The sequence below is a fragment of the Ostrinia nubilalis genome, chromosome Z (genome assembly GCF_963855985.1).
Source record: "Ostrinia nubilalis chromosome Z, ilOstNubi1.1, whole genome shotgun sequence".
Lineage (NCBI taxonomy): Eukaryota > Metazoa > Arthropoda > Insecta > Lepidoptera > Crambidae > Ostrinia > Ostrinia nubilalis.
The window spans coordinates 15,567,531-15,589,395 of record NC_087119.1 but is presented as its reverse complement, the minus strand read 5'-3'; the positions used below and the strand labels follow the sequence as shown (position 1 = coordinate 15,589,395).

Below are 21,865 nucleotides of genomic sequence, written 5' to 3'. Positions count from 1 at the left end.
ACGCTACAACAGTAAGATCACTTACGCCTACATAGGCGAATATTGCGTTACTCTTAAAATTAAGAGAGCAGTGTTAGTAAAATGAGTCTAACATAATTGAAACTGACCTAATCACAAAGTGCCCCTCAAAACACGGCAAGTGTAAGATTACGCATAACGCCTGTGTTTGAAGTAACGCAATGTTCAGTAAAATGAAGAGAGAACTGTCAACAACGAACAGGCGTACGTAAGCCATTGAAAGTTTCACCAAAGAATACGTGTTTTTTTTCTTAAGAATCATCTTGTAAAATACATACTTAATGTTAAATAAGTATACCTAAATTAGATACTTGTGTCGATTTCCACACATGATAATTTTTAGCAGGGGCAGGTGAAACTCGTGTTTTTCAGTGGTAAATTCTTGCATGTTTTATTTGAACCTAAATACTATACAGGCTTCCATGAAATCGATTACTAATACTATGCACAGGTACTCGTATATTAATTGCTTGATATAGCAATATAATCATGTTAGAGCTCGGATTCGTGATGATCTTGCAAGATAGTGTTTTCTTGAGAAATCTGCTTTCAAGGACAACTTTATTTGAAGACCGTTGTGTCAAAAGAAGTCAAAATCCAAGTGCATCTTTACTTACCTTCTTGATGCTTTCGTTGAAGACACGGGATTTCAATGTAAGCAATGGAAGAAGCTAGGTAATTCTTGGAATTGTTCGTATTCCAAAACGATGCATACTTAAAACTCGATCTAAGCTTACTACGTTATGTTATGTTAAGGCCTGTGAAATGAATTGTGGACATGTTTGAATCTCTTATATTGAGATCACAGCTGAGCATTGTTTTAGAATACCGGTCATAAACACGAAAAACACTATAATAAAGAAAAAACGAGTGTGTTAGGGACTTTTTAATTTTATACTACACTTCGCCTAATGATTCGTACAAAATGCATGAATACCATTGTCGTCTCGCTTTTTTATAGCTAATAATCGGAATAAGATTATTTTAGCTATATTAACACGGCAATAAATAAAATGTTCCAAAGCAGTAGATTAAATTATTATCAACTCACTCACGGCGACGCGCATAACAAATATAGAACTAAGATCACGAACAATTACTACAATACACACGATAACTATATACAACTACTAAAGCACCACTAGTGTTCAAATTTTGTCACCATATTTTAACTGTCCTCTAATGGATTCTGCGTCGGAATCGTGGAGGTACTTTTCCTGGTGAAGTTTGTGCTGCATCGGTCTATCATCGGCTTTGTAGTCCTGGAGCACCGGGTACCTTTGCCTCGAGTCCCGGTCCGGACCGAGGTTGAGGCCTTTTTGTTTCGGTCTCCGCCTCGTCTCAGCCTCAGCCATGAATTCGGGAGGTTCTGTAGATGCTGAATTAGAACTCTGCATCTCAAAGTAATGTGCTGAACCAGTAGTAGTTGCTATTGATGGCGCGTGTGTCGTAGATTGCGTCGGAGCTTCTGCGTATTGAAAGTTGTCATTTGAAGCCTCCGGCATAGATGCTTGTTCGTTCTGCATTGCTTTTGCAGCCATCGACGCATAGTAATGATATGCAGGTGAAGTTTCCCGGATGGTGTAAGGCGTAGACGGCACTGGGTCGAGCGGTTTGTTATCGTCGAAACTGCTGAAACTATCTAAGGCTGTCGGAGTGTCGTCATCGTTAAGGTCAGCGGGCACACCACTCTCCTCCAAGTGATCAATCATAGTCTGATGGTCCTGTCCACCAAAGTTTATATTTTGTGTTGATACTGATTTTATCTTGCCCTTAGCACCTTGTAAAGATAAAATGGAATTATCATTTTTGTCTTCAGAAGTGTGAACATTTGACGATGAGGCATACGTATCATATTCGTAATTATTGGCATAACCATCTTTATAGTTTACGAATGGATCTTTAAACTTTGAAAATCCTGTCGGGGGTAGAGCGCCAGGGTATGATTTCGGTTGGTAGTCGTGTACGACGGTCGAGGACACGGAGAAGGGCGATGGCACACTGGCGGACTGCAGCCTATAGTCAGAGACACTGTTCCCATAAGCACGAGGCTTGTGCTTTCCTGGTAACTTAAATGATGGAATTGACCTGAAATCATCGAAGTTTGACTGCGGTTGCGTATCATACTGTGGGACTTTAGGCTTCGGTATTTTTTTTAAACCAGTGTTGAATGGTGTAAATATACTTTCATAATAAGAATAATCGTTAGTTTGGGTCGGTTTTGTTGGTTTGGGATGTTTATTAGCATACTTATATTTGAACCTCTTATTGTTAGCACTGTTTGCACCATCTGTATTTATTCTTAAGCCTTGGCTATTGTATGATACTTTCGGCGGGTAGCCTAATGTGTCTTTTGTTATATCTAAATCAGATGGTATCTCACCATGGTCATGGAAAATATGATCGTGAGTGACATCACGTGGATTGTAACCGGCATATTCTAATTGAGTTGGGTTTGCTAATGAGCCAACGGCAGAGAAACCACCTAATGAATTGGGCGGGATTGCCAGTAGAGCCTGGCCATTGTTAAAAGGAATAAAAGGACGTGCTCCGCTAATGGCTGACATACTCCCGACTGGATCAACTAGTTTTGACCCATCGTCAAATACTACTTTATGAATGTGTTCTTCACTGTATGTGTGGATATGTTCGGTGTCTCCGTCGACAATCTTTTCGACACGTGGTGGCTTCTTGACTTTTCTGATAGTCCCTGACAAATCTACATCGGAATAAAATTGCTCATGAAAACTTGACACTGGATGTTCTTCTTCTGTTGGGGGTCTTGGTGTTCTGACTGCCGGACGCTTCGGCTTAGGTTTCCTTGTATTCTTCTTACGCGGAATATCGTTAAATTTTACAACTTTCACTCTTTTTGGTGGAATCGGTAGTGGACCGGCCGAAGGTCCAGTGTAGTCTGAGGCAGCGTAGTTGTTGTCTGTGTGCTCAGGCGGAGGCGAAAGATCGTATTCTTGTTCATCCCAGTCGGATGGAGTGGGGCCATAATATCCTCTCGCTCTGTAAAGCGGCAGGAGTTTGGAGGCCGCCGGCGTGACCCCCGGCAATCGTGTCTGCGGCTCGTCGTAGAGTTCCACGGAGTTAAAAGGAACCAAGCTGGCTACGGCTGGGAGCGCAACATTACTGGGCAAAGCCATCGCACCCTCCGCACTTGGTAAATAGGCCGGTGCATATTGGGAGGATGCGGGATGGTTCGTGATGTAAATCTTCTTATGGTGGTGTATGTGCTTCACTTTTTGTGGAAGATGTATACGTATCTTCTTTCTGAAACAAAAGAAAATTAGAGTGGCGGTATTCTGTCGTAGTCAATGAGTCGCTTGCATGTTCGTCAATATGTTTTTATGGCCGACGCTGTTCCGCTAAGTGTCAATGGCTCAGAGCGTGATGCGGTAGTGCTTTCCCTCTCGAAGCCGACGGTACGAACGTCGGCCGTCACACTTGATATATTATCAATTCTGATTTTTATTGTCACTTTTTTACTCAGCGCGTATGTGAACCTTGGGCCTAACTCTCACTTTCTAGTCCGCAGGCGGTGATTATGCCTGGATGGCGGCTCATCAATGTTCATGCAATTATCGCATAGCGGAGAAACATACAAATCAACTCGCATTCGCCGACTGAGTGACATTGACAATGTAAACAGTTTCCATCGCAAAGCATATAGACTTTCGCTAGCTCCATTGATAAAGTAATTTTCTCGTAACACTATAATTGTTGGTTCATTCAATCGTTACTTTGCCCCTTTCTATGAGATTAGGTGTATCAACTCACGTTGCTTGAAGCATGGCAGAGCAGTAGTAGCCGAGTGAATTAATCCAACGCATCAGCAAACGGTGCTTAATATCATCAAAGCTCATCAAAAAGTTTGATTTGAATCACATTTACACATAATCGAGACAGATGATTTAATTCTCTCTTAACGCAACTATTTTATTACTTACTTGGGCCCTTCTGCCTGGACCTTTACTGAAGCAACAGCTATTAGAAGAGCGAACTGTAAAAAAAACAAAAGAACTTTTAATTATAGTGTCGGCGTAATAGTACGACACATACGACAAAATATGATGTAATACACGTAAAAGTACATAATGTTATTTAAAATGATGTGTAAGTAATAATGTGATTTAAAAAAACTATGAGAAATAGCAAAAAGTATTTGAAGAATCTTGGGGTTGGCTTTAATAAAGTCTAAAGTCACCACTGACAAAATTAACATCAAATAAAAATTCAGTTTTAGGAATAAACGATATGAAGACAAACTAAAGGATTTTCATTGTCAATTTGCACTAAATTGTCAAAGGCACCAATCCTCCTACTTTTCCCCTAAATTGAGGTCACTTTCGATCGATTTATAGGGATTTTTTGTAGAAGTTGTGTCTTGGAATTGTTGGTTTATGGTGTCAACCACCAAATTGATAAGGACATAAGCACTTGATAACAATGATTACAACCTTATGGTAGTTTTATTTATATGTCAAAGTACACTCGACGTCAAATAAATCGCACCTCCCGCGACAAGCATTTTCAAACGTATGCATCCCCACTTCCCACCAATATTGGTACCATTTAAAAGCCTAGTTCTAACCTTCATTTCATTAAAGGAAAGGTTTTTACCCCAAAAATGTGTCTTTAGAAGGATCCAGAGTCACTTCTTCAAAAAATAGGTAGTTACGCTAGAGCCAACTTTTATGGCTATAAAACTGTTAAGTTTGGTTTAATTGCTATCCATCTGTTAAAGAGGACACGTGAAATCATTATTTGGTTTTATAACCATAAAAATTGGTCTAATTGATCCCATAGGTGGGCCCAAAGTGAGGTATTTTTTCAAGTCACATTTATGGTATATGTTAATCATTTATTAAGAAATTAAATGTGTTTTTCTTTAAGGATATTTATTGGGCTTTCAAATAACACCAATATTGTTGGGGTACCATGATTGTGTCAGAAGAAAATCGTTAAAGTTCGCGTCGCGGAAGGTGCGGTTTATTTGATGTTGAGTATATATTCATTGATTCTCCACTATGTTTTCATAATTTTGTATATGTTGCCAAAACTCATAATCAGTCAAAACCACTTTTGACGGGAAAAAAAACAAAAGTGGTTTTATATTATTTTAAACTTTCATGGTCACTCATGATTATTATTACTGATGTGTTTATTAAAAGTGGTTTTACATAAAACCAGGCGAAATCACTTTTGACTAACGCCCTTGGTCAAAACCACTTTTGACTGATATTGATCAAGGGCATCAGTCCAAACCAAATCAAATCCAAAATCAAACCTCTTTTGACTGATTTTTGCAGTCAACAGTGGTTTTGACCGAAGAGTTTTGACTGTAACATAATACATTCAGATTAGTTATTGAAGCACACTGAGATATTTAAATTCAATTTAACTTAAATCGGAAACATTGGACATCCTGTATGTTATTATTAACCAACTGCGAGCGGAAAATAAAGTAATGCGGAGGACGATTTCGATGATTACCTATTACTTTAATAAATTTGTGTTTAAATTACAATGTGCAGCTGTGTTAATTAACCTCTTATGTAGGTAATCATAGGTTTTATTACCGGACTGCGCCAGAAGGATGGTTATGTTTTTAGGATGATATTTTTGCATGTTTTGTTTGTTGATTTTCCGTGATTTTCACTCTCTGAATCTTATGTTTCAGTCGTTCACATATTCTACTTGTTAAATTATTAGTATTCATCTTACAATGGAGCACAATTCCTTATTTTACACTAACGATTTAGGTACTTCCTTAGATTAATTCTCATAAATTGACTTTTTTAAATTAGTAATTTGAAATCCATCCTAGTCACATTTGTAATCTTAAAAAAATAATAGTTTAAAAAACTAAAAACACGCCACATTATATGTTCCTATGGCCACCTTCCAGTTCCATCATCAGACCAGCTGATGGTACCATAATAATGTATTGTCATCTAATCTACATATTATACATAATTGCCAAGATTCATGATGATACAAGGATTAGAAGTGCGTGTAATTCAGATTCTATGATTCCATTACATAGTTACATACACGAAGACCTAATAAAAGCGTGTTAAAAACCTGAACTTTTATTCATTTACTACATTATTCAAAATGGTGCGTAAAATCTAGCAGAAAATAATGTAAATTGACCTGATTTGGCATGCTTTATGCTTTGGCTCGAAGTTTTTTGTTGTGTACCGTCACATTATTTTTATTTTTGTTTAAATGTTGATAGTTACCTTGATTTTGTTTGTAATTAGTTGTACACTCATTATGTTTAAATAATTTAAATTGAAATGTTTCTCAGGAAGTGAATTATTGTTAATTCTTATGAGAAATAAAGTTCTTAAACCGTTATGCTATAACCAAAATCTACTTGATATTCTAGTAATCAATCAAACTGAAGAAAAATTGCCTCCTATCATGTGATATAGGTAAAATATCGAAGGTCATTTTTATAGCGTGATAAAATCAACTGCTTCTGGTGGGAACCACGATCAGGCAGGTGACAGGATTTCGCTATAGAGCGCTAACAATATCGCCCGTATTCATAAACTTAAGCGAAGCAGTAAATCGAACGCACAGGGTTGAATAGAGCTCTGTGATTGGTTCGTGTGTCACCCTGTGCGTCCACGCGCAATGTGAGACCTCATAGTAATGTTTGTGAATACGGGCGTATGAGTCAGTCTGCTGAAATTTTAATTTTTCAAGCGATACTTATTTTAGATACCGGCTTCATTACAATTTATGAATCTTTGCATTTACCACAAATACTTATTGTTGCAATTAAATACATATCAAACAACCGGTGCATAAGAAACTACTATAAATAGTGGATGAAAGAATCTATTTTTCATAGATATCAGTTCTGTAAATCTAGGTTGAATAACTTAACTCTGTTTTCACTGTCTTTACTTTTTATTATACTAATTGATGTATCGTCAAGCTTAAGCTTGCACGCAATAGTATAAGCTTGTATTTAGTTGTACCACTTGTAACAATTTAGGTCTGTAAATGATGTGACTTTATCTTTCAAATAAATATTCAGACTTTTTCATTTTAACGATCAATCATTCAAATCAATATCGGATGGTCTATCAACAATACCTACATTATTTAAAATGTATTTTTTTGTATTGGTACCACAGATTTCTAACTTTTGACCGATCAAACCTGAATCAACATTAATTTTGTTTTTCATATCATGTAAACTTTAATAACACGGCTTATTATTTCAGTAATTAATCATCACTTTTCATTTATTGTCACTGCGTAATGGTCGCGCGCATGTAAAATTAATTTGGATTTCCCGTTTTATGAACGCGGATACGCGCTTTTCACAGTTTTTTCAACATTTTAGTTGCACAATTAATCCACTATCACTCCTTTTGTTATCACAGTCCTTGGGGGTTCACTATAATAGCACTATCACATCACATTAGGAAACCATGCACGAATGATACCGACCAATCTCAACCAATCCATTGTCGCTCCGTGCTGTTGACGGTTGTAGGGTAGAAGTTTTGTTTCACAGTTTTCGTAGGTTTTTCGTATCAACCACTAGTCGAAACCGCACTGGCCTTCAAGCTCGTATGATAATTATTCGCGGTGCGCCTGATTATTTATAACATTCATTTTCACGCCTGAAAGAATCGCGCTGCAGCGCGCGCACATTGATTGTAGCGACCATATTGCACTTGCCCCGGCCGCAGCGCCCAGCCGTGCTGCGATTTTCATGCTGCATTTTATGTTTGTTTATTTTATTTAAGCCCTCGATAAATCTAAATCAGGTTTGAGACATACAAAATCATTGGAACTGTAGTTGATCCTATATTCTCGCTGTTAGAAGTATGAATAATGGAATCAAGGGTAGTTTAAATAACTACCTCGTGATTGTGACTGTATCACAATCTTGTAATATATTTTTAGTAGAGGATGAGATCAAAATGATTTTGAGATTCATTCAATGCTAGCTATAAAATTGAATAGCATTGAAGCTGGTTACTTAGGTAAGCTACAAGATACCTTAATAGCCACGATAGCCCAACGGTGAATTGGATGGACTGGCCGACTCTAGATCCGAGGAACGCGGGTTCATTGTGGTGAGCCCACTCGTAACACAAGCTTATTTAGCTTACCACGAGGGGCTTTAGCCCACGGGACTATTAGTAATTTGTGCAATACAAATGGCTATTAATAATCTTTAAAAAAACCTTACAAGAAAATCCATTCAGTGCGAAAAACATTTTATTCAGGATTTATTTCTCAGATTAATGGGCCTGAAATGGAAAATGATTTGAAATTTCGATGAAATGAAAAACATTTACCTATCATAAATTACTTGCTAATAAATCCTACTACTTATAAAAACAAGCTATTCCCGTTATACAACAGTTTTAATTGAAAATGTAATTATTTGATGAACTAATAAGTATGTATTTTCATTAAATAGTGTCACAAAGTTCATGAAAACCTATTTACTAAATAGTAATAAGTACACGAATATTTAATATCTTTTTCGTAAAACCGATTCCTCTATCTTCCATTTCAATTATTTGTTGAACTTTAAGTTTATTGAGGTAATTATTATAGCTCACTGAAAGACATAACAGAATACAACCATTTGTGTTCAGAACCTTAATAATATTAAATCAAACACAAGTTGTGTCTCCATTTCTATTCATTAACGGAGCTGACGAAATCTGTAGTCGATGTTAATCTGAGTGTATCTATAATAAAATTGGAAATATTATTGGACATTTATTTACTAGCTATCAGCAACAGACATGAATGTCCGTCCGTATATCACGGCCCTTATCGCGCAATCACAGTTTACAGTCCAGGAATCCGATAACATCGGTTATAATTAAAAAAGTTATTTATATTACGTAATACAGTGTGAGTCACGTTAAAGTGTACATATGAAAATAGATGAAACTAGACCTATTTTTATCGACAAAAAAGAGGTCAAAAAATTTTTGAGATTTTTTTTTAATTTTTTATATAATTTTTTTTCTTCCAATTACTTATTGTAAAGAAAACATAATAACTTTTAAACTAAGCGGTATATCTTGATAAAATAAAAACAGTAATAATGCTAAATAACAGGCAATACTAAAAAAATACATAAAATACACAAGAAAGGCCAACAAATAATAAAAAAATTATACTTTTTGAAAAAAATCCGCTTAAAAATTCGTGTTTTTTTGGTTATTTGATAAATTTCTCCAAAAAATGCCCCTATAACCGGTAGTTTTTATTACTTTGTATTATTCTCTATCGTATTACCTTCGTAAAACGAAAAATCGCATGTCTCTATCCCTATCACAACGTTTGCAATGATCGTTTGAACTAAGCCTCTCCGGGCGCGCCATTCAACGCTTCGTTAACAACAAAACTGAAAATGGCTCTAGATTTGTAATTTTGATAAAGACAAGTTAGATTTCAAATAAAAACAAAAGATTTCGAAGTAAAATAAGCATTTTAGTTAAAATTAAAATTGTCTCTACCTGTAGCGGAGAATAATGTTGTGGCAGGCCTTTGTTCAAACGATCATAGCGAATGTTGTGATAGGGATAGAGACATGCGATTTTTGGTTTTACAAAGATAATACGATAGAAAATAATACAAAGTAATAAAAACCACCTGTTATAGGGGCATTTTTTGGAGAAATTTATAAAATAACCAAAAAAACACGAATTTTTAAGCAGATTTTTTTCAAAAAGTATCATTTTTTATTATTTGTTGGCATTTTTTGTGTATTTTATGTATTTTTTTAGTATCGCCTGTTATTTAGCATTATTACTGTTTTTATTTTATCAGGATATACCGCTTAGTTTAAAAGTTATTACGTTTTCTTTACAATAAGTAATTTGAAGAAAAAAAATTCTATAAAAAAATAAAAAAAAATCTCAAAAATTTTTTGACCTCTTTTTTGTCGATAAAAATAGGTCTAGTTTCATCTATTTTCATATGTACACTTTAACGTGACTCACACTGTATATTGAAGCCACGAATCACAGATCATCATGATAAATCGTCCGTTATTTGGTGCCCGTTAGATTTACCGTATTGAGGTGCATTTTTGTGTTTTATATTGATGTTGCACAATCCTAGACCCTAATCATTTTAATAGTCAAACTGACACTAGATACCACTGAAATTCTACTAAGTATAGGTATTTTGAGGTATTTAGGAGCTTGCAACATGTATGGGATAATTATTATTTGGGAAGGGGCCTCGAAAATGAAGCTTCTGAGAAAAAAAACTATTGTAAGCTTAATAGTTATTACTAAATTTGAATCTAATTGTAATTAAAAGTTTGACATATAAGCATTTTGTAATTCACATTTTAAATATTTAGAGCATACGAGTATAATTGGTGTTTTATTTAGAGTGCGCATAAATAAATAAACCGAAAATGTGTTTATTTATAATTCAAATTCATGTTTATTTTTAATTTTAGTGTACTTATGTCTTGTCTAATAAATAAATAAAATACTGAATATTTTTACAAAACGCAAAGTTTGTTTATAGTGGCAAAATATTTATACAAATATTTTTTGTGGAATAATTAATTATATTATTTAATCCATTAAAATATTTAGACATTAAAGTTATTGAAGGTATTTTTATTATAATCTAAGTACCTATATGAACGATAATGTAAAAAGTTGAGTAAAGAAGTTGAAACACAATGAATACAGACGTTTACAAAACTTTGTTCATCGAATAAAAAATATAATTTTCCTAAGTGGTAAAAAATATTATACCTTAGTTCTTTAGAAATTTCCCTAAATGTAAACAAATATGGCCAACTGACATTGACGAATTTTTAGTCTATGTCAGTTGATCTACTAGTGATGCGACAAAATCTCTCGTTAATCGCAATTCTGTAAATGTCATTTACGGACTGCAACAGACGATTATTAGATTTTTAAAGATCGTTTGTTTATTAAGATCAATCCCTCTTCTGATTGATGTTGTGATCAGTAATGTGATCGTCAAAATAGGATCTTCTTAATCAAAGAAAATTTAATTTTCCCTTTTTTATTTGTTTAGGAAATATAATTTAAATTATACTGTGGGTCTAGACAAAGTGCACAAAAATCGTAAACCAGTCGAAATGTGGTCGAAAGGCCTTTTTTATGTGACACTCCTGTGTAATAAAGCTGAATTCAAAGACTTCTTCGCAAAGTGTGTTGTTGCATTCAATGAAGAAAAAATACATTGTTGAATATAACCTCGTTTATATTTTATTTTGAATGAATATTATCAAAGTAATTGGTAATTGAAATAATTGAATACTTGAAATAAAATCGATAAAATTTACAGATTATTGTCTATGAATATTGTCTATGACTTACAGATTTTCCAGAGATAGGACCAAAATTTCAACGTCAAATGTCGCTTTGACATTTTAACATGAAGCACAAAGGACAATGGGCAAAATGGTACCCGACTCCAATAGATATGCTTCTGGTGTCATTTGAAAGGTCTTACCAAGACGAACAACATTTACTATGGCCACCAGCCTCAGATCTGATTGCGTTCGAAGATAAACATACTTTTTGTGTAGTCGAAGTATCACACGTGTCCATCGAATGGTACTTAGGTTATGCGAGGCATGAAGGGTTTACTGCTCCAGCATCCTTCCTTAACTCTATAATTATTTAAAGGGATAATTGTGAAATAAATATTTTTATTTGAAGAACTACTACCCCTTATTAATAAAAAGTTATACCTAGGATGAACCATGGATTAAAATGACATTTCCTCACCAAATGACAATTTAAGCCAGAGTTCAACTAGGGTGTAACTTAATTTTATTAATAAAGGGGTTAGAATTTTATTACTTCTTAAGGATTTTATTATGGGTTGCTAAAGTGAATAAGTCCACCCACAAGATGGACCGACGACCTCATAAAGGTAACGGGAATACGCTGGATGCAGGCTGCAACCAACCAGCCATTGTGGAAATCATTGGGGGAGGCCTATGTTCAATTGGATGTGCTATGGCTAAAATGATCTTGATGATGATGATGAAAGAGAATCAAGGGCTAATAGCTTGGGTAGTTCGTCGTAGGTATAATCCTTTCCTTTTCAATGCTTCTTTTAGTTATATTAATAGATTGTAGTCATAGTAAGGGAGAGTCCGCTAATTTGGACCAGTTTTTTTCAATACCATTTTACACATAGTTTTCTTTTGTTTTTGCTAATGTCCATGGTATATAATAAAAGATACATTATTCAACTTACTATTTCATAAGTATTAATTAACATGATTGTTGTATATTTAGCACAAATCAACAAAGTACGAGTTCAGAGCTTCGGTCCAATTTAGCCAACCGGTTCGATAATTTGTACCACAGGGTTACTAAATTGGATTTCAATAAATTTCAAGCCTATAAAAAAACTTTGGCAAAATATTATACGATACATTCTTAACAAATTAGGAAACGAAAAGGAACAGTAGTTAATAACATAGACAATCGATATTGTTTTACATGTTATCACGATTTTGAGTACAAGTTTTGTAATTCCAATTATCGTAACGCACACTTGTACCTAATCTACTTTGCCAGTATTTTGCTTTCATTTATTGTTAGTCAAACATAACTACCCTATTATAACTTCAAAATATGATTTACTAAAAAAAATTTCAAAATCCTTTGGTAAGGTTCCATACAACTTGATGTGGTACAATTTAGCCGACTAGGTGATAGTGCTTTTAAAAAATCGGAAAAAAATATAGCTTATAAATACCGAAAAATGTTTCAAATAATTGTAATCCACACTAATTTACGCTTCTAAATAATATATTAGAAACACCCTGTGATTAAATTTAACAAAATTACAAACTAAACATGTATTGTCAAAAGTTAGTTGAAAACAATGAAAAAATACTTTTCAAAATAAAACACACGTGTTTGTTGTCACGGCAAAAACCACATGGCCGATATTAATTGATTTTAGTTGTGTATCGCTGAGTGTTGCAGTTACAGACATTCAATAAATACTTTACGAAATATGAGGGTGGTACAATTTACCCGGCGGTACAATATACCGAACTCTCCCATACTCGTATACATGGATGATTGTGTTATACTTTCTTATAATACTTAGTGGAATTACTGCTTTCAAAACGTGAATTAGAACTGGCCCCATAGCAGATATTTTCCTACATCTAAAGGCCTTTTGAAATATATATTGATTATGGCTATTGGAGCGGGTACCACTTTCCATACATTTGTGCCCATCATCCTTTTCACCATCCAAATATTTTGTTAAAATATTTTGTTTTCAATGTTAGATTTCATATTTGTTTCATCATGAGTATAAAGTTGGTTTCATGAGCTTGTGAAATAATGTGTATGATATTAAGAAAACGTGAGTATTATAGTGTAATTGTGTGCACAAGTGTTTGTTTACATCGATGGAAATTTCTAAAGAATTAAGGTTTACATGCATACATACGGGACTATTCCCACCTCTCGTTCCCACCACTGCAACTCCTGTGTAGCCAGGATCTACAGCTTGACCGCCACAAAAACCCAACCAATGAAGGTCAAGTTTGTCATCCGGTTTGTAATATTGACTACAACATAAAATATAAATAAATTACAAATTATAGTCATAAATATATCGTAAAGTTTTTTAGAGATCCCCAACTCGAAAGGAAATAAGAATCATTGTAGGATAACTTTGTTGTGTATTTGTATTCTGTCTATATGAAAAAATAAAAATAAAAAAGATACAAGATCTACAGCCCTGACATTGGAATCACTGCGTGGCTCTTTACACACTTCAATGGGATAGTCCATTAAAAAAAAGAAATAAAACCTACAGCACAGTTAAAAAAATAGGTCTAGGTATGTCTTATTTTTAGAAGTAGCTTACAAACAGCATACAACATCAATAAGCAATGCTCAATTGATTTCAAAAGCAAAGGCGATGTAACGTAAATGCGCCTATCACCGCCAGTTTAAGCTGACTTCGGATAAACGTTAGAAAAATAGATGTAAGACGTGGTGATAGAAAGGACACTTTAATTTATTTATAACAATGATGAAGTAATCTTTGAATTCAAGTAGTAACAATGAGTATTCAATCACACAATAATTAATAAATAGCAATTTAATCTGAAAAAGCAGTTGTTTCTATTACCGACCTATAGACGAGGTGTGTTTCTATTAACGTTTTTTCTGTTTCTATTACCGACCGCTAAGAATATTGCTCTTCAATTGGGTATATTCCAAAGGGCACGGGTTCGAATCCCGCTCAGAGGCTCGGGAACCACTAGATTTTTTCAAGTTAAATTTGTTTTGTTTTTTGTTTTAGTTAAATTTGATTTTTTTTCAAGTTATTTTCTTTCATTTATTTTTTTATTATTAAAAGAGAAAAGGCACGCTTCTCGAAAATAAATAAATAAGTAATCAAGCAAAAATAGTAGAATAATAAATTCCTCTATTATACACTGATTACGCGGTAACCCGGTGTCCTAGTGAGTGTAGTGGGGGTCATTATTTAAACTATATTTGAGTTTTAATAAAATTTAATTTTCATTTAATATTTTATTTTTATTAGTTTTTGACTTATGTTTTTGATTTTAATTATTGTGTGTAATTGTGTATTTTAATTTAAACTATGGACAATTGGACACTGTCTGTATAATTATATTAAATTATTTTTTTATTATTCAAAAGATCTTAAAAAGTTACATAACTATAGCAGTTGTGAAAACGCATGATTGGTTTGGTGTCATGTCATAAATGTTAGTTATATACAAAATAAAGGCTTATAAGTCTTCGCAGGTGGCGTTATAATTATGAGGCGGTAATAGAATTAAGTATGAATATTACTTTATTCTATTAGCGACCGTAAAAAAAAACAGTAACCAGCTAAAATATCTACTTTAATGAAGACATGATCAGTGAAGTTACATTTTTATAAGGTTTTATTTTATATCGAATAGGTACTAATTAGAATTTAACAGGTTTTTATCAAATCTATTGTCATACATTATTAGAGATATTCTTTAAAGTTCATTGCAGTTTTATGCCAAACCTATGACAATTAACGTATGGCGTTAATCGATTTAATTATGTGAAATATTATTATGAATCGATCAAGACAACAAAATGGAGGTTAAATGCGTAATTAAAGATATAAATACTAAAATAAAAAAAACTTTATCAAAATTCTAACAACGCCATGGGTCGTTATTAGGAACCAAATTATGAAAACTGTTTCTATTACCGCCCTTATTTAAAATTGTATTTAAGCCACAAAAATACAGCGAGAGGGCTATATTGAGGGTTTATTAAGGAAACTAAAGTACGAATTAATATTGTTATGCAAAAACATATTGGTATACTAATTTTAAATGTGTTAAAATCGCTAATTAATAACAAGGTGCACCTTAAGTAGCTGGGAGCGCGTTAGTATGAAAAGTGCGTCCGTTGCGGGTGCGTCCCATTTAATGTCAAATAACTCCGTTTACTGCTTATTTACGAACACAAACTTTAATCGTTTTGATAGTCAATAGACATATCTAGATATTTTTTAGGTAACGTGTTTTCTGGAACCTGTTATTATGTCTTTTATGAAAGAAAGAAAAATAGGGCGGTAATAGGATACAAATTTTGGGGGGTCGTTAATAGGCGCACTTACGTTATGTGAGAAGGAGTGAGAAGGAGGAAGAGATGCAGTAAGTCGAATAACCATACGGAACCCTTAGTGGAGTCAGACTCGAAATTTTCCTGAAAATTCAACTGTCAAAAATGACGTTTGAGGTACAGTTGAAATTAACCGGAAAAGAAAGCATAATAAAGAACCAAATATCTTTCCGACAGTACATGTATTTCGGTAAGTTGGAGTTCAGCAAAATCACATTAATATTACATTTGTTCCAAGATAACTGTATAAAACTAACAGACAGAACAGAACTGTATTTTATAAAAATAATGTGGCCCATAAAAACTTATTTAAAAGGAACAATCAAAATCCTACTTTTAAACTTAAAACTAAAAAGATTTCGTTCTGCTGGTTACCAATACTTATGTATACATGTACAAAGGGTATGTTACAGTTCATACATACATACATTATATCTATTCGGAATATTTTCCTCTGAATCATTTCTTAAGTTTGTTAGACGGGTCCATATTGGCTCACCTAAAGTTATTTACCCGAAATTGTTCTTCCTAACGATTTTAAATCTGAATGATCACTCTTCTTAAAATTTTTCATCCTAAAGTTTTCGTTCATACTATTTGTAGTGCTACTGGCGATGTTCATAACACTCATGTTTCCGAAAATTGTAATTAATAATATCATTTATGTAAATATATTTAAACTCCTACTGTTTTTTATCATAACACTTTTATCCCTAAACATTACCATAATATTTTCACTCATACCATAGAATAATAATAAATACTACGTACAGAAGTACGTTCTTCGCAAATGAAACGTAAGGCCACAGTTCTAACCTAACCTAAACCAATAATAATGAATAGACCGATTCGTTTCTGGAACTTGACTGAATGAATGGAGCGGGACTCTGGCTTCGCTCGCTCGGCTCGTGCGTTGTGGTCACAGTTCTAACCTAACCTAAACCAATAATTATGAATAGGACCGATTCGTTTCTGGAACTTGACTGAATGACTGGAGCGGGACTCTGGCTTCGCTCGCTCGGCTCGTGCGTTGTGGTCACAGTTCTAACCTAACCTAAACCAATAATTATGAATAAGACCGATTCGTTTCTGGAACTTGACTGAATGACTGGAGCGGGACTCTGGCTTCGCTCGCTCGGCTGGTGCGTTGTGGTCACAGTTCTAACCTAACCTAAACCAATAATTATGAATAGGACCGATTCGTTTCTGGAACTTCACTGAATGACTGGAGCGGGACTCAAGTAGGTATACGTGCTAATGCCAACAAACTTGAACTTTAACATATCGTCAAAGAAAGAAATCTAAACAAAAAAGATATGACTTTGAATAATAGTGTAAAATATGGTTATGTTTAGAAAATCTAGGAGAACAAATAAAAGTATAATAGATGTTTATTGCTAATGACATTATGAAGTTGAATGATTCGGAATGAAGAATGTTCACTAATTTTGTTTTTTAGCTTTCTGTATTCTCTGTTAAAAATAAAAAATACACGTGAAAGAATTATTTCGATACGTCAATTAGTTTCCAAGATATTGAATTTTAAAAGTGCGGGCGGCGGCCATCCCGCCATTTTATGCGCGTGACGTCATATTACAGTGACTGGCTCATATTTGTATGGGTGGAATCTTGCAAGCTGAATTAAGACCCACTTCCAGGCAACCGATTAAGCTGAAATTTCGCAAACACATGTGATTTGGATGACCATGCAATATTATGATGACATGGAGCTGATCTGATGATGGAGCTGGAAGGTGGCCATAGGAACTCTATAATAAAACGACTTAAATCCATCGAGTTTGGGTTCGTTCGTTTTGTATTGACGAGTACTTTAATTCTATATAGTAATCAGGGTCTAATGATGGAGCTGGAAGGTAATTCGCAATAAAACGACACAATCGCATCAAGTTTGGGTTTGGTTCAATTTTAATTTCTGTGATGGGTCTGGGTGTTAATATGTATAATAAGTTTGTATTTACAAAAAAAAATGTATTTAAGTATGTTTATATCCGTTTTCTAGTGAGCGGATACTGTGAATGTACGTCACGCGGGGTCACGTGACCGTCGGCGGCACTCAATATTTAAGCGAACTTTGAATGCCTATAAAATCATAACTACTGGGTATTTTTGAATGAAATAAAAACTAATGTATTTGTAAATGTAAAAGCCTAACTGTAACATAGGTTTCAAGTGATTTTGCATACCTAGTAACATTCTCAATTATGAACATTAGAGACAGAGTAGTTAGGAATTGTGATTGTTAGGATGAAAAATTTTAGGAAGAACATTTTCGGACTTCCAATTTTCGGAGTTGAAAATTTAGGTGAACTTTGGCGCACCCTTGTTAGACGGCACTCCTCCCCTTATTGGTGGTTAAGTTAAAGATTGGCTACAACGAAGTCGCAGCAGCGAAAGAAATAAGAGAAGGGATTAGATAGATTAATTAAATCATGCTCTATCTTCTGACCTTCCTGAATTCCCAAACCAACACGTCTAGCTAGCCTGTGGAAGAATGTAAGCCGAATCCTCGATTTGCCTGGTAAATTGGGAAGGTCGTATTCCTGCAGTGGAGAATAAAATATTCTGACAGTGATGATCACTGTCAGGATATTTTACTATACACTTTCAGGGACACCTTGTAAATGAATAGAAAGCGTTAGATTGCTTGGATAACAACAAAGTTAGCGAACGCTTCATTAATTTGTCATCGATAGGTAACGGCACGCGCCCTCATGCGCATCGTGACTGATGTTACTAAATAATGACAAAGTATTATTACAACACGTCAGCAAACGCAAAAAAACGGGCACTTAATAACTTATTTTGTGTGTTTTACTGATTGTTTGTTTGTAATTAAGTGTAAATTAACTTTGTTTAAAATTCAATATTAATTAAGACTTTTCGAAAACGGTTCGTGATACCTATTTGGGATTATTGGGCAACATCGATATTTTCATATATTCATTTGGTTCATTTAACGAACTTTCATATTTTTTTGTATAGGTATTCATTCCAGGAATTGTTAGCAGAAATTGACGATGACAGGTGAAATTCAATTCCAAGTAAATGCTATTTGAGTTTCACTTTTTATCCTAAAATCTATGCAGAAATGGTCATTTTCAATTATTTTATAACTGTTCGGAGTAGAATTACTTCAACTTAGGGATAATTTTAGGAAATGCAGACGGCATGGCATTGCACATAGCAAGCAGAACTGACGGTCGGGCCGATGATGGGTCAACAAAATTCTGCAATGGAGACCATGAATGTGCTGGCAAACGCAGCAAGGTTGCTGGACTGGAAGGCGCTGGATGCAGGCCGCTACCAACGTGAAAATCTAGAAATCATTGGGGATGGACGTCCAATGGCTGAATTTTTTTTAAAATAATTTAAAACATTTTAGTTAAATAGTTTCTAGATTCGACTATTGTAAAACATGATCGGTTTTTGTGAAGAAATTAAATATAAACGTATTAATATTGAGTTTGATTTGTTTACCATTTCTGTGTCTAATTAATTGTCCAACTGCAACTGAACTTCCTTCATTTGGTGCAAAAAACTAATGAATCATTTAATTGTAATAATTATTCCTGAATTTATTACTTTGAAATAACACTTTCGTGCGCTCGTAATGATAACTTTATTTTATTGGTAAAACCCAGAGATAGATTGAATGCAAGTTACCACGTTTACATGACATAACCAAGAAAATATCGTAAGTATTACTTTTATTACCTGCTTTCCTGTTGTTAATTACTTATTTTTTGTACATTTATTATTTAATTCTGTGTTTAATACTTTTTATTGCATCGGAAGTAGCTTAGCACGTTTCTGAAAATCATATAACCCTTTCTAACTAGTAGTAGAGTAGTGAAATGAAATGTAAGTGGTTTGGTGGTGGGAATGTCATCCAAGACACGTACTTAGCCGGTATTTGGTCATTGTGTTGCAATGTAAACAAAAAGTACAGCGTTGAAAACATTGCGTGCAATTGTGATGCGTCCGCGCACTTTAACATCCGCGTTATAATACCCGATCGCGTAACAGTAAGCAGATAGACGGCTTTTAAGGAAATAGCACACGCATGCCAGCTACCTTACACTCGAATTAACATGTGTATTTAGTTTTTTGTGACTTGAGATAACAGCTCTACATTTTATTCATATCACAAGCTAACACGGCCTAAGTATCCCTTGCTTATTTTCGGTGTCTTTGGATCCAAAACAATCATTTCATATTAACTCACAATTATTAATCATTTACTTACAAAGCATTATTCAAACATGATTGGAAACAAATATTCCTGTATACATTAGCATAACTTTTAAAACAAAACCCACACGTTCTGGTGGCTAACCATCAATTGTCGCTATCGGGCTACAGATCTGAAGCGCTCAAAGCCTGCCGCTCATCGTCCTATCGCTGGACGCATTACGGCGGTACGGAGGCTGCAGTAGGCCCGCTGTTCGAGGTAATGTTACGGGAATAGGCTAGTTTCCTAAAAAACGCATAGTCCGTCATTTATATTATCAAAAAATATTGGACACGTATTTTTTATTTGTCAATCAAAGAAGTAATTACGAAGTTATGATGCGTTGAAGTTCCGCGTGACGTCACAAAGTGCTACGCTTTTAAGCACTCCTTGACGTCACGGGCACGTAACAATAATAAGTACTACGTACAGAAGGTTTTCTTCGCGAAGGTTTTTAATAAAATGTATGCTCAATGTCGTTAACAATAATTATATTTTGTGTTTCTATTATCATTCAGGCAGTTAACATATTATAGTTTATTGTCTTTTTTAATGCAAATGGGTGAAGAAGACACGCGTCGATGCTCGCTCGTGATTGTCCTGTCGATTAAATATCCCAGGAGGTGCAGTCGCGCGTGTTTTTTGCGGAGATGAACCTTTAAATCTTTTAAAATGTATAATGTATACGTAGAATTATTCAGTGTGACTTTTTCATGCGTTTATTACGCATGCGGAAGTGGTATGAAAATATCTTTTACACACACGCATTTCTTATTAGTTATACAGCATTAATTAATTAAAGTAAATAAAATCAAAAATCAACTTCATGTCTTTACACTTCACGATAAGTGCATCTGATGCAGTCAACTTCAATTAATCAATTGTCAATCATGCGTAGAATATTCTTGAAAGTCACATGGGCAAATTGTTGAAAAACATTTTTCTTTTCGTTGCGATACAGCCTTTTTCGGCCGTTTGATGTTAGGAACGGACTACTATGCTGAGAGGTCCCGGGTTCGTTTCCCGGTCAGAGTGATGAATTTTGATTTCTGTGACGGGTCTGTGTGTTAATATGTAAAATATGTATGTAGGTATTTAAAAAGTAAATAAGTAGTATATCCGTTAAGCTAGCACCCATAACACAAGCATATTAGTTGCTTGCTTTGGGGCTAGATGATGCTGTGTGAAATTGACCAAAAATAAATTTAATTTTTGATTGTGCTTCAGTAGCCATACTACGACTGCAGTACGAATACATACGCCTACACTGCAGAGATCACTACGGTATAATTTTAAATGTATTATTACAATTTATTTCAACTAAACATTATCTTATATAATAACAATCAATAATTAGTGATTTGAAGTGCCTATATCACTTTTTTGGCATATCCCAATTGTTTTAAAAATTATATTTACTCGTTACAAAATTACACTCTTTTAGAGATAGGTAGATAGGAATCAATCTTAATCCATCAATCAATTTCGACAGTAATACAGAAATTGTTTCGTGACTCATAATGTTTCTTCAATATTATTTTCAATTATTTATCAACCACTAAGATATAAATCATATAGGTAGGTACACGTGTCATTCAATTTTATAGCATATTTATCGTATTTGTTTATTTATTTCTACTCAATTGTCAATTAGCAAAATAATTAATCGTTTGAATGGCTATCACATTAACAGTGGGAAATAATTATTTTTTTAAATATTTTTTTTTGTTATTTCAACTGGATAAGTGAAAGACTGAAAGTTTAATTGACCTAGCCAATACTGCTAATACCAAATATGCAATAAGTATAGTATTAGTTTATTTAAAAAAAATAGTAATGTGTGATATTGTTTTATTATTCATCTTTCATTCGGTCTAAGACAAAGTAATGAACTCCAAAAGAC

General features: G+C 34.1%; 1 protein-coding gene across 1 annotated transcript; it reads right to left on the bottom strand.

Moving 5' to 3' along the window:
- Positions 1 to 891: 891 nt before the first annotated feature.
- LOC135086837 (uncharacterized) lies at positions 892 to 7,642 on the bottom strand. Its single transcript, XM_063981643.1, has 3 exons — positions 7,501 to 7,642; positions 3,975 to 4,027; positions 892 to 3,297 (listed from the first exon to the last, which is right to left on the bottom strand). Exons 1-3 carry the CDS (start codon positions 7,516 to 7,518, stop codon positions 1,167 to 1,169), a joined length of 2,202 nt encoding a protein of 733 aa, XP_063837713.1. The 5' UTR covers positions 7,519 to 7,642; the 3' UTR covers positions 892 to 1,166.
- Between the last annotated feature and the right edge of the window lie 14,223 nt (positions 7,643 to 21,865).

Excerpts from the sequence above, each read along its gene's own strand:
- LOC135086837 (XM_063981643.1), bottom strand. Across the intron at positions 3,298-3,974 it reads GTCCAGGCAGAAGGGCCCAA|AAAGAAGATACGTATACATC; the intron begins GTAAGTAATAAA and ends CTTTTGTTTCAG.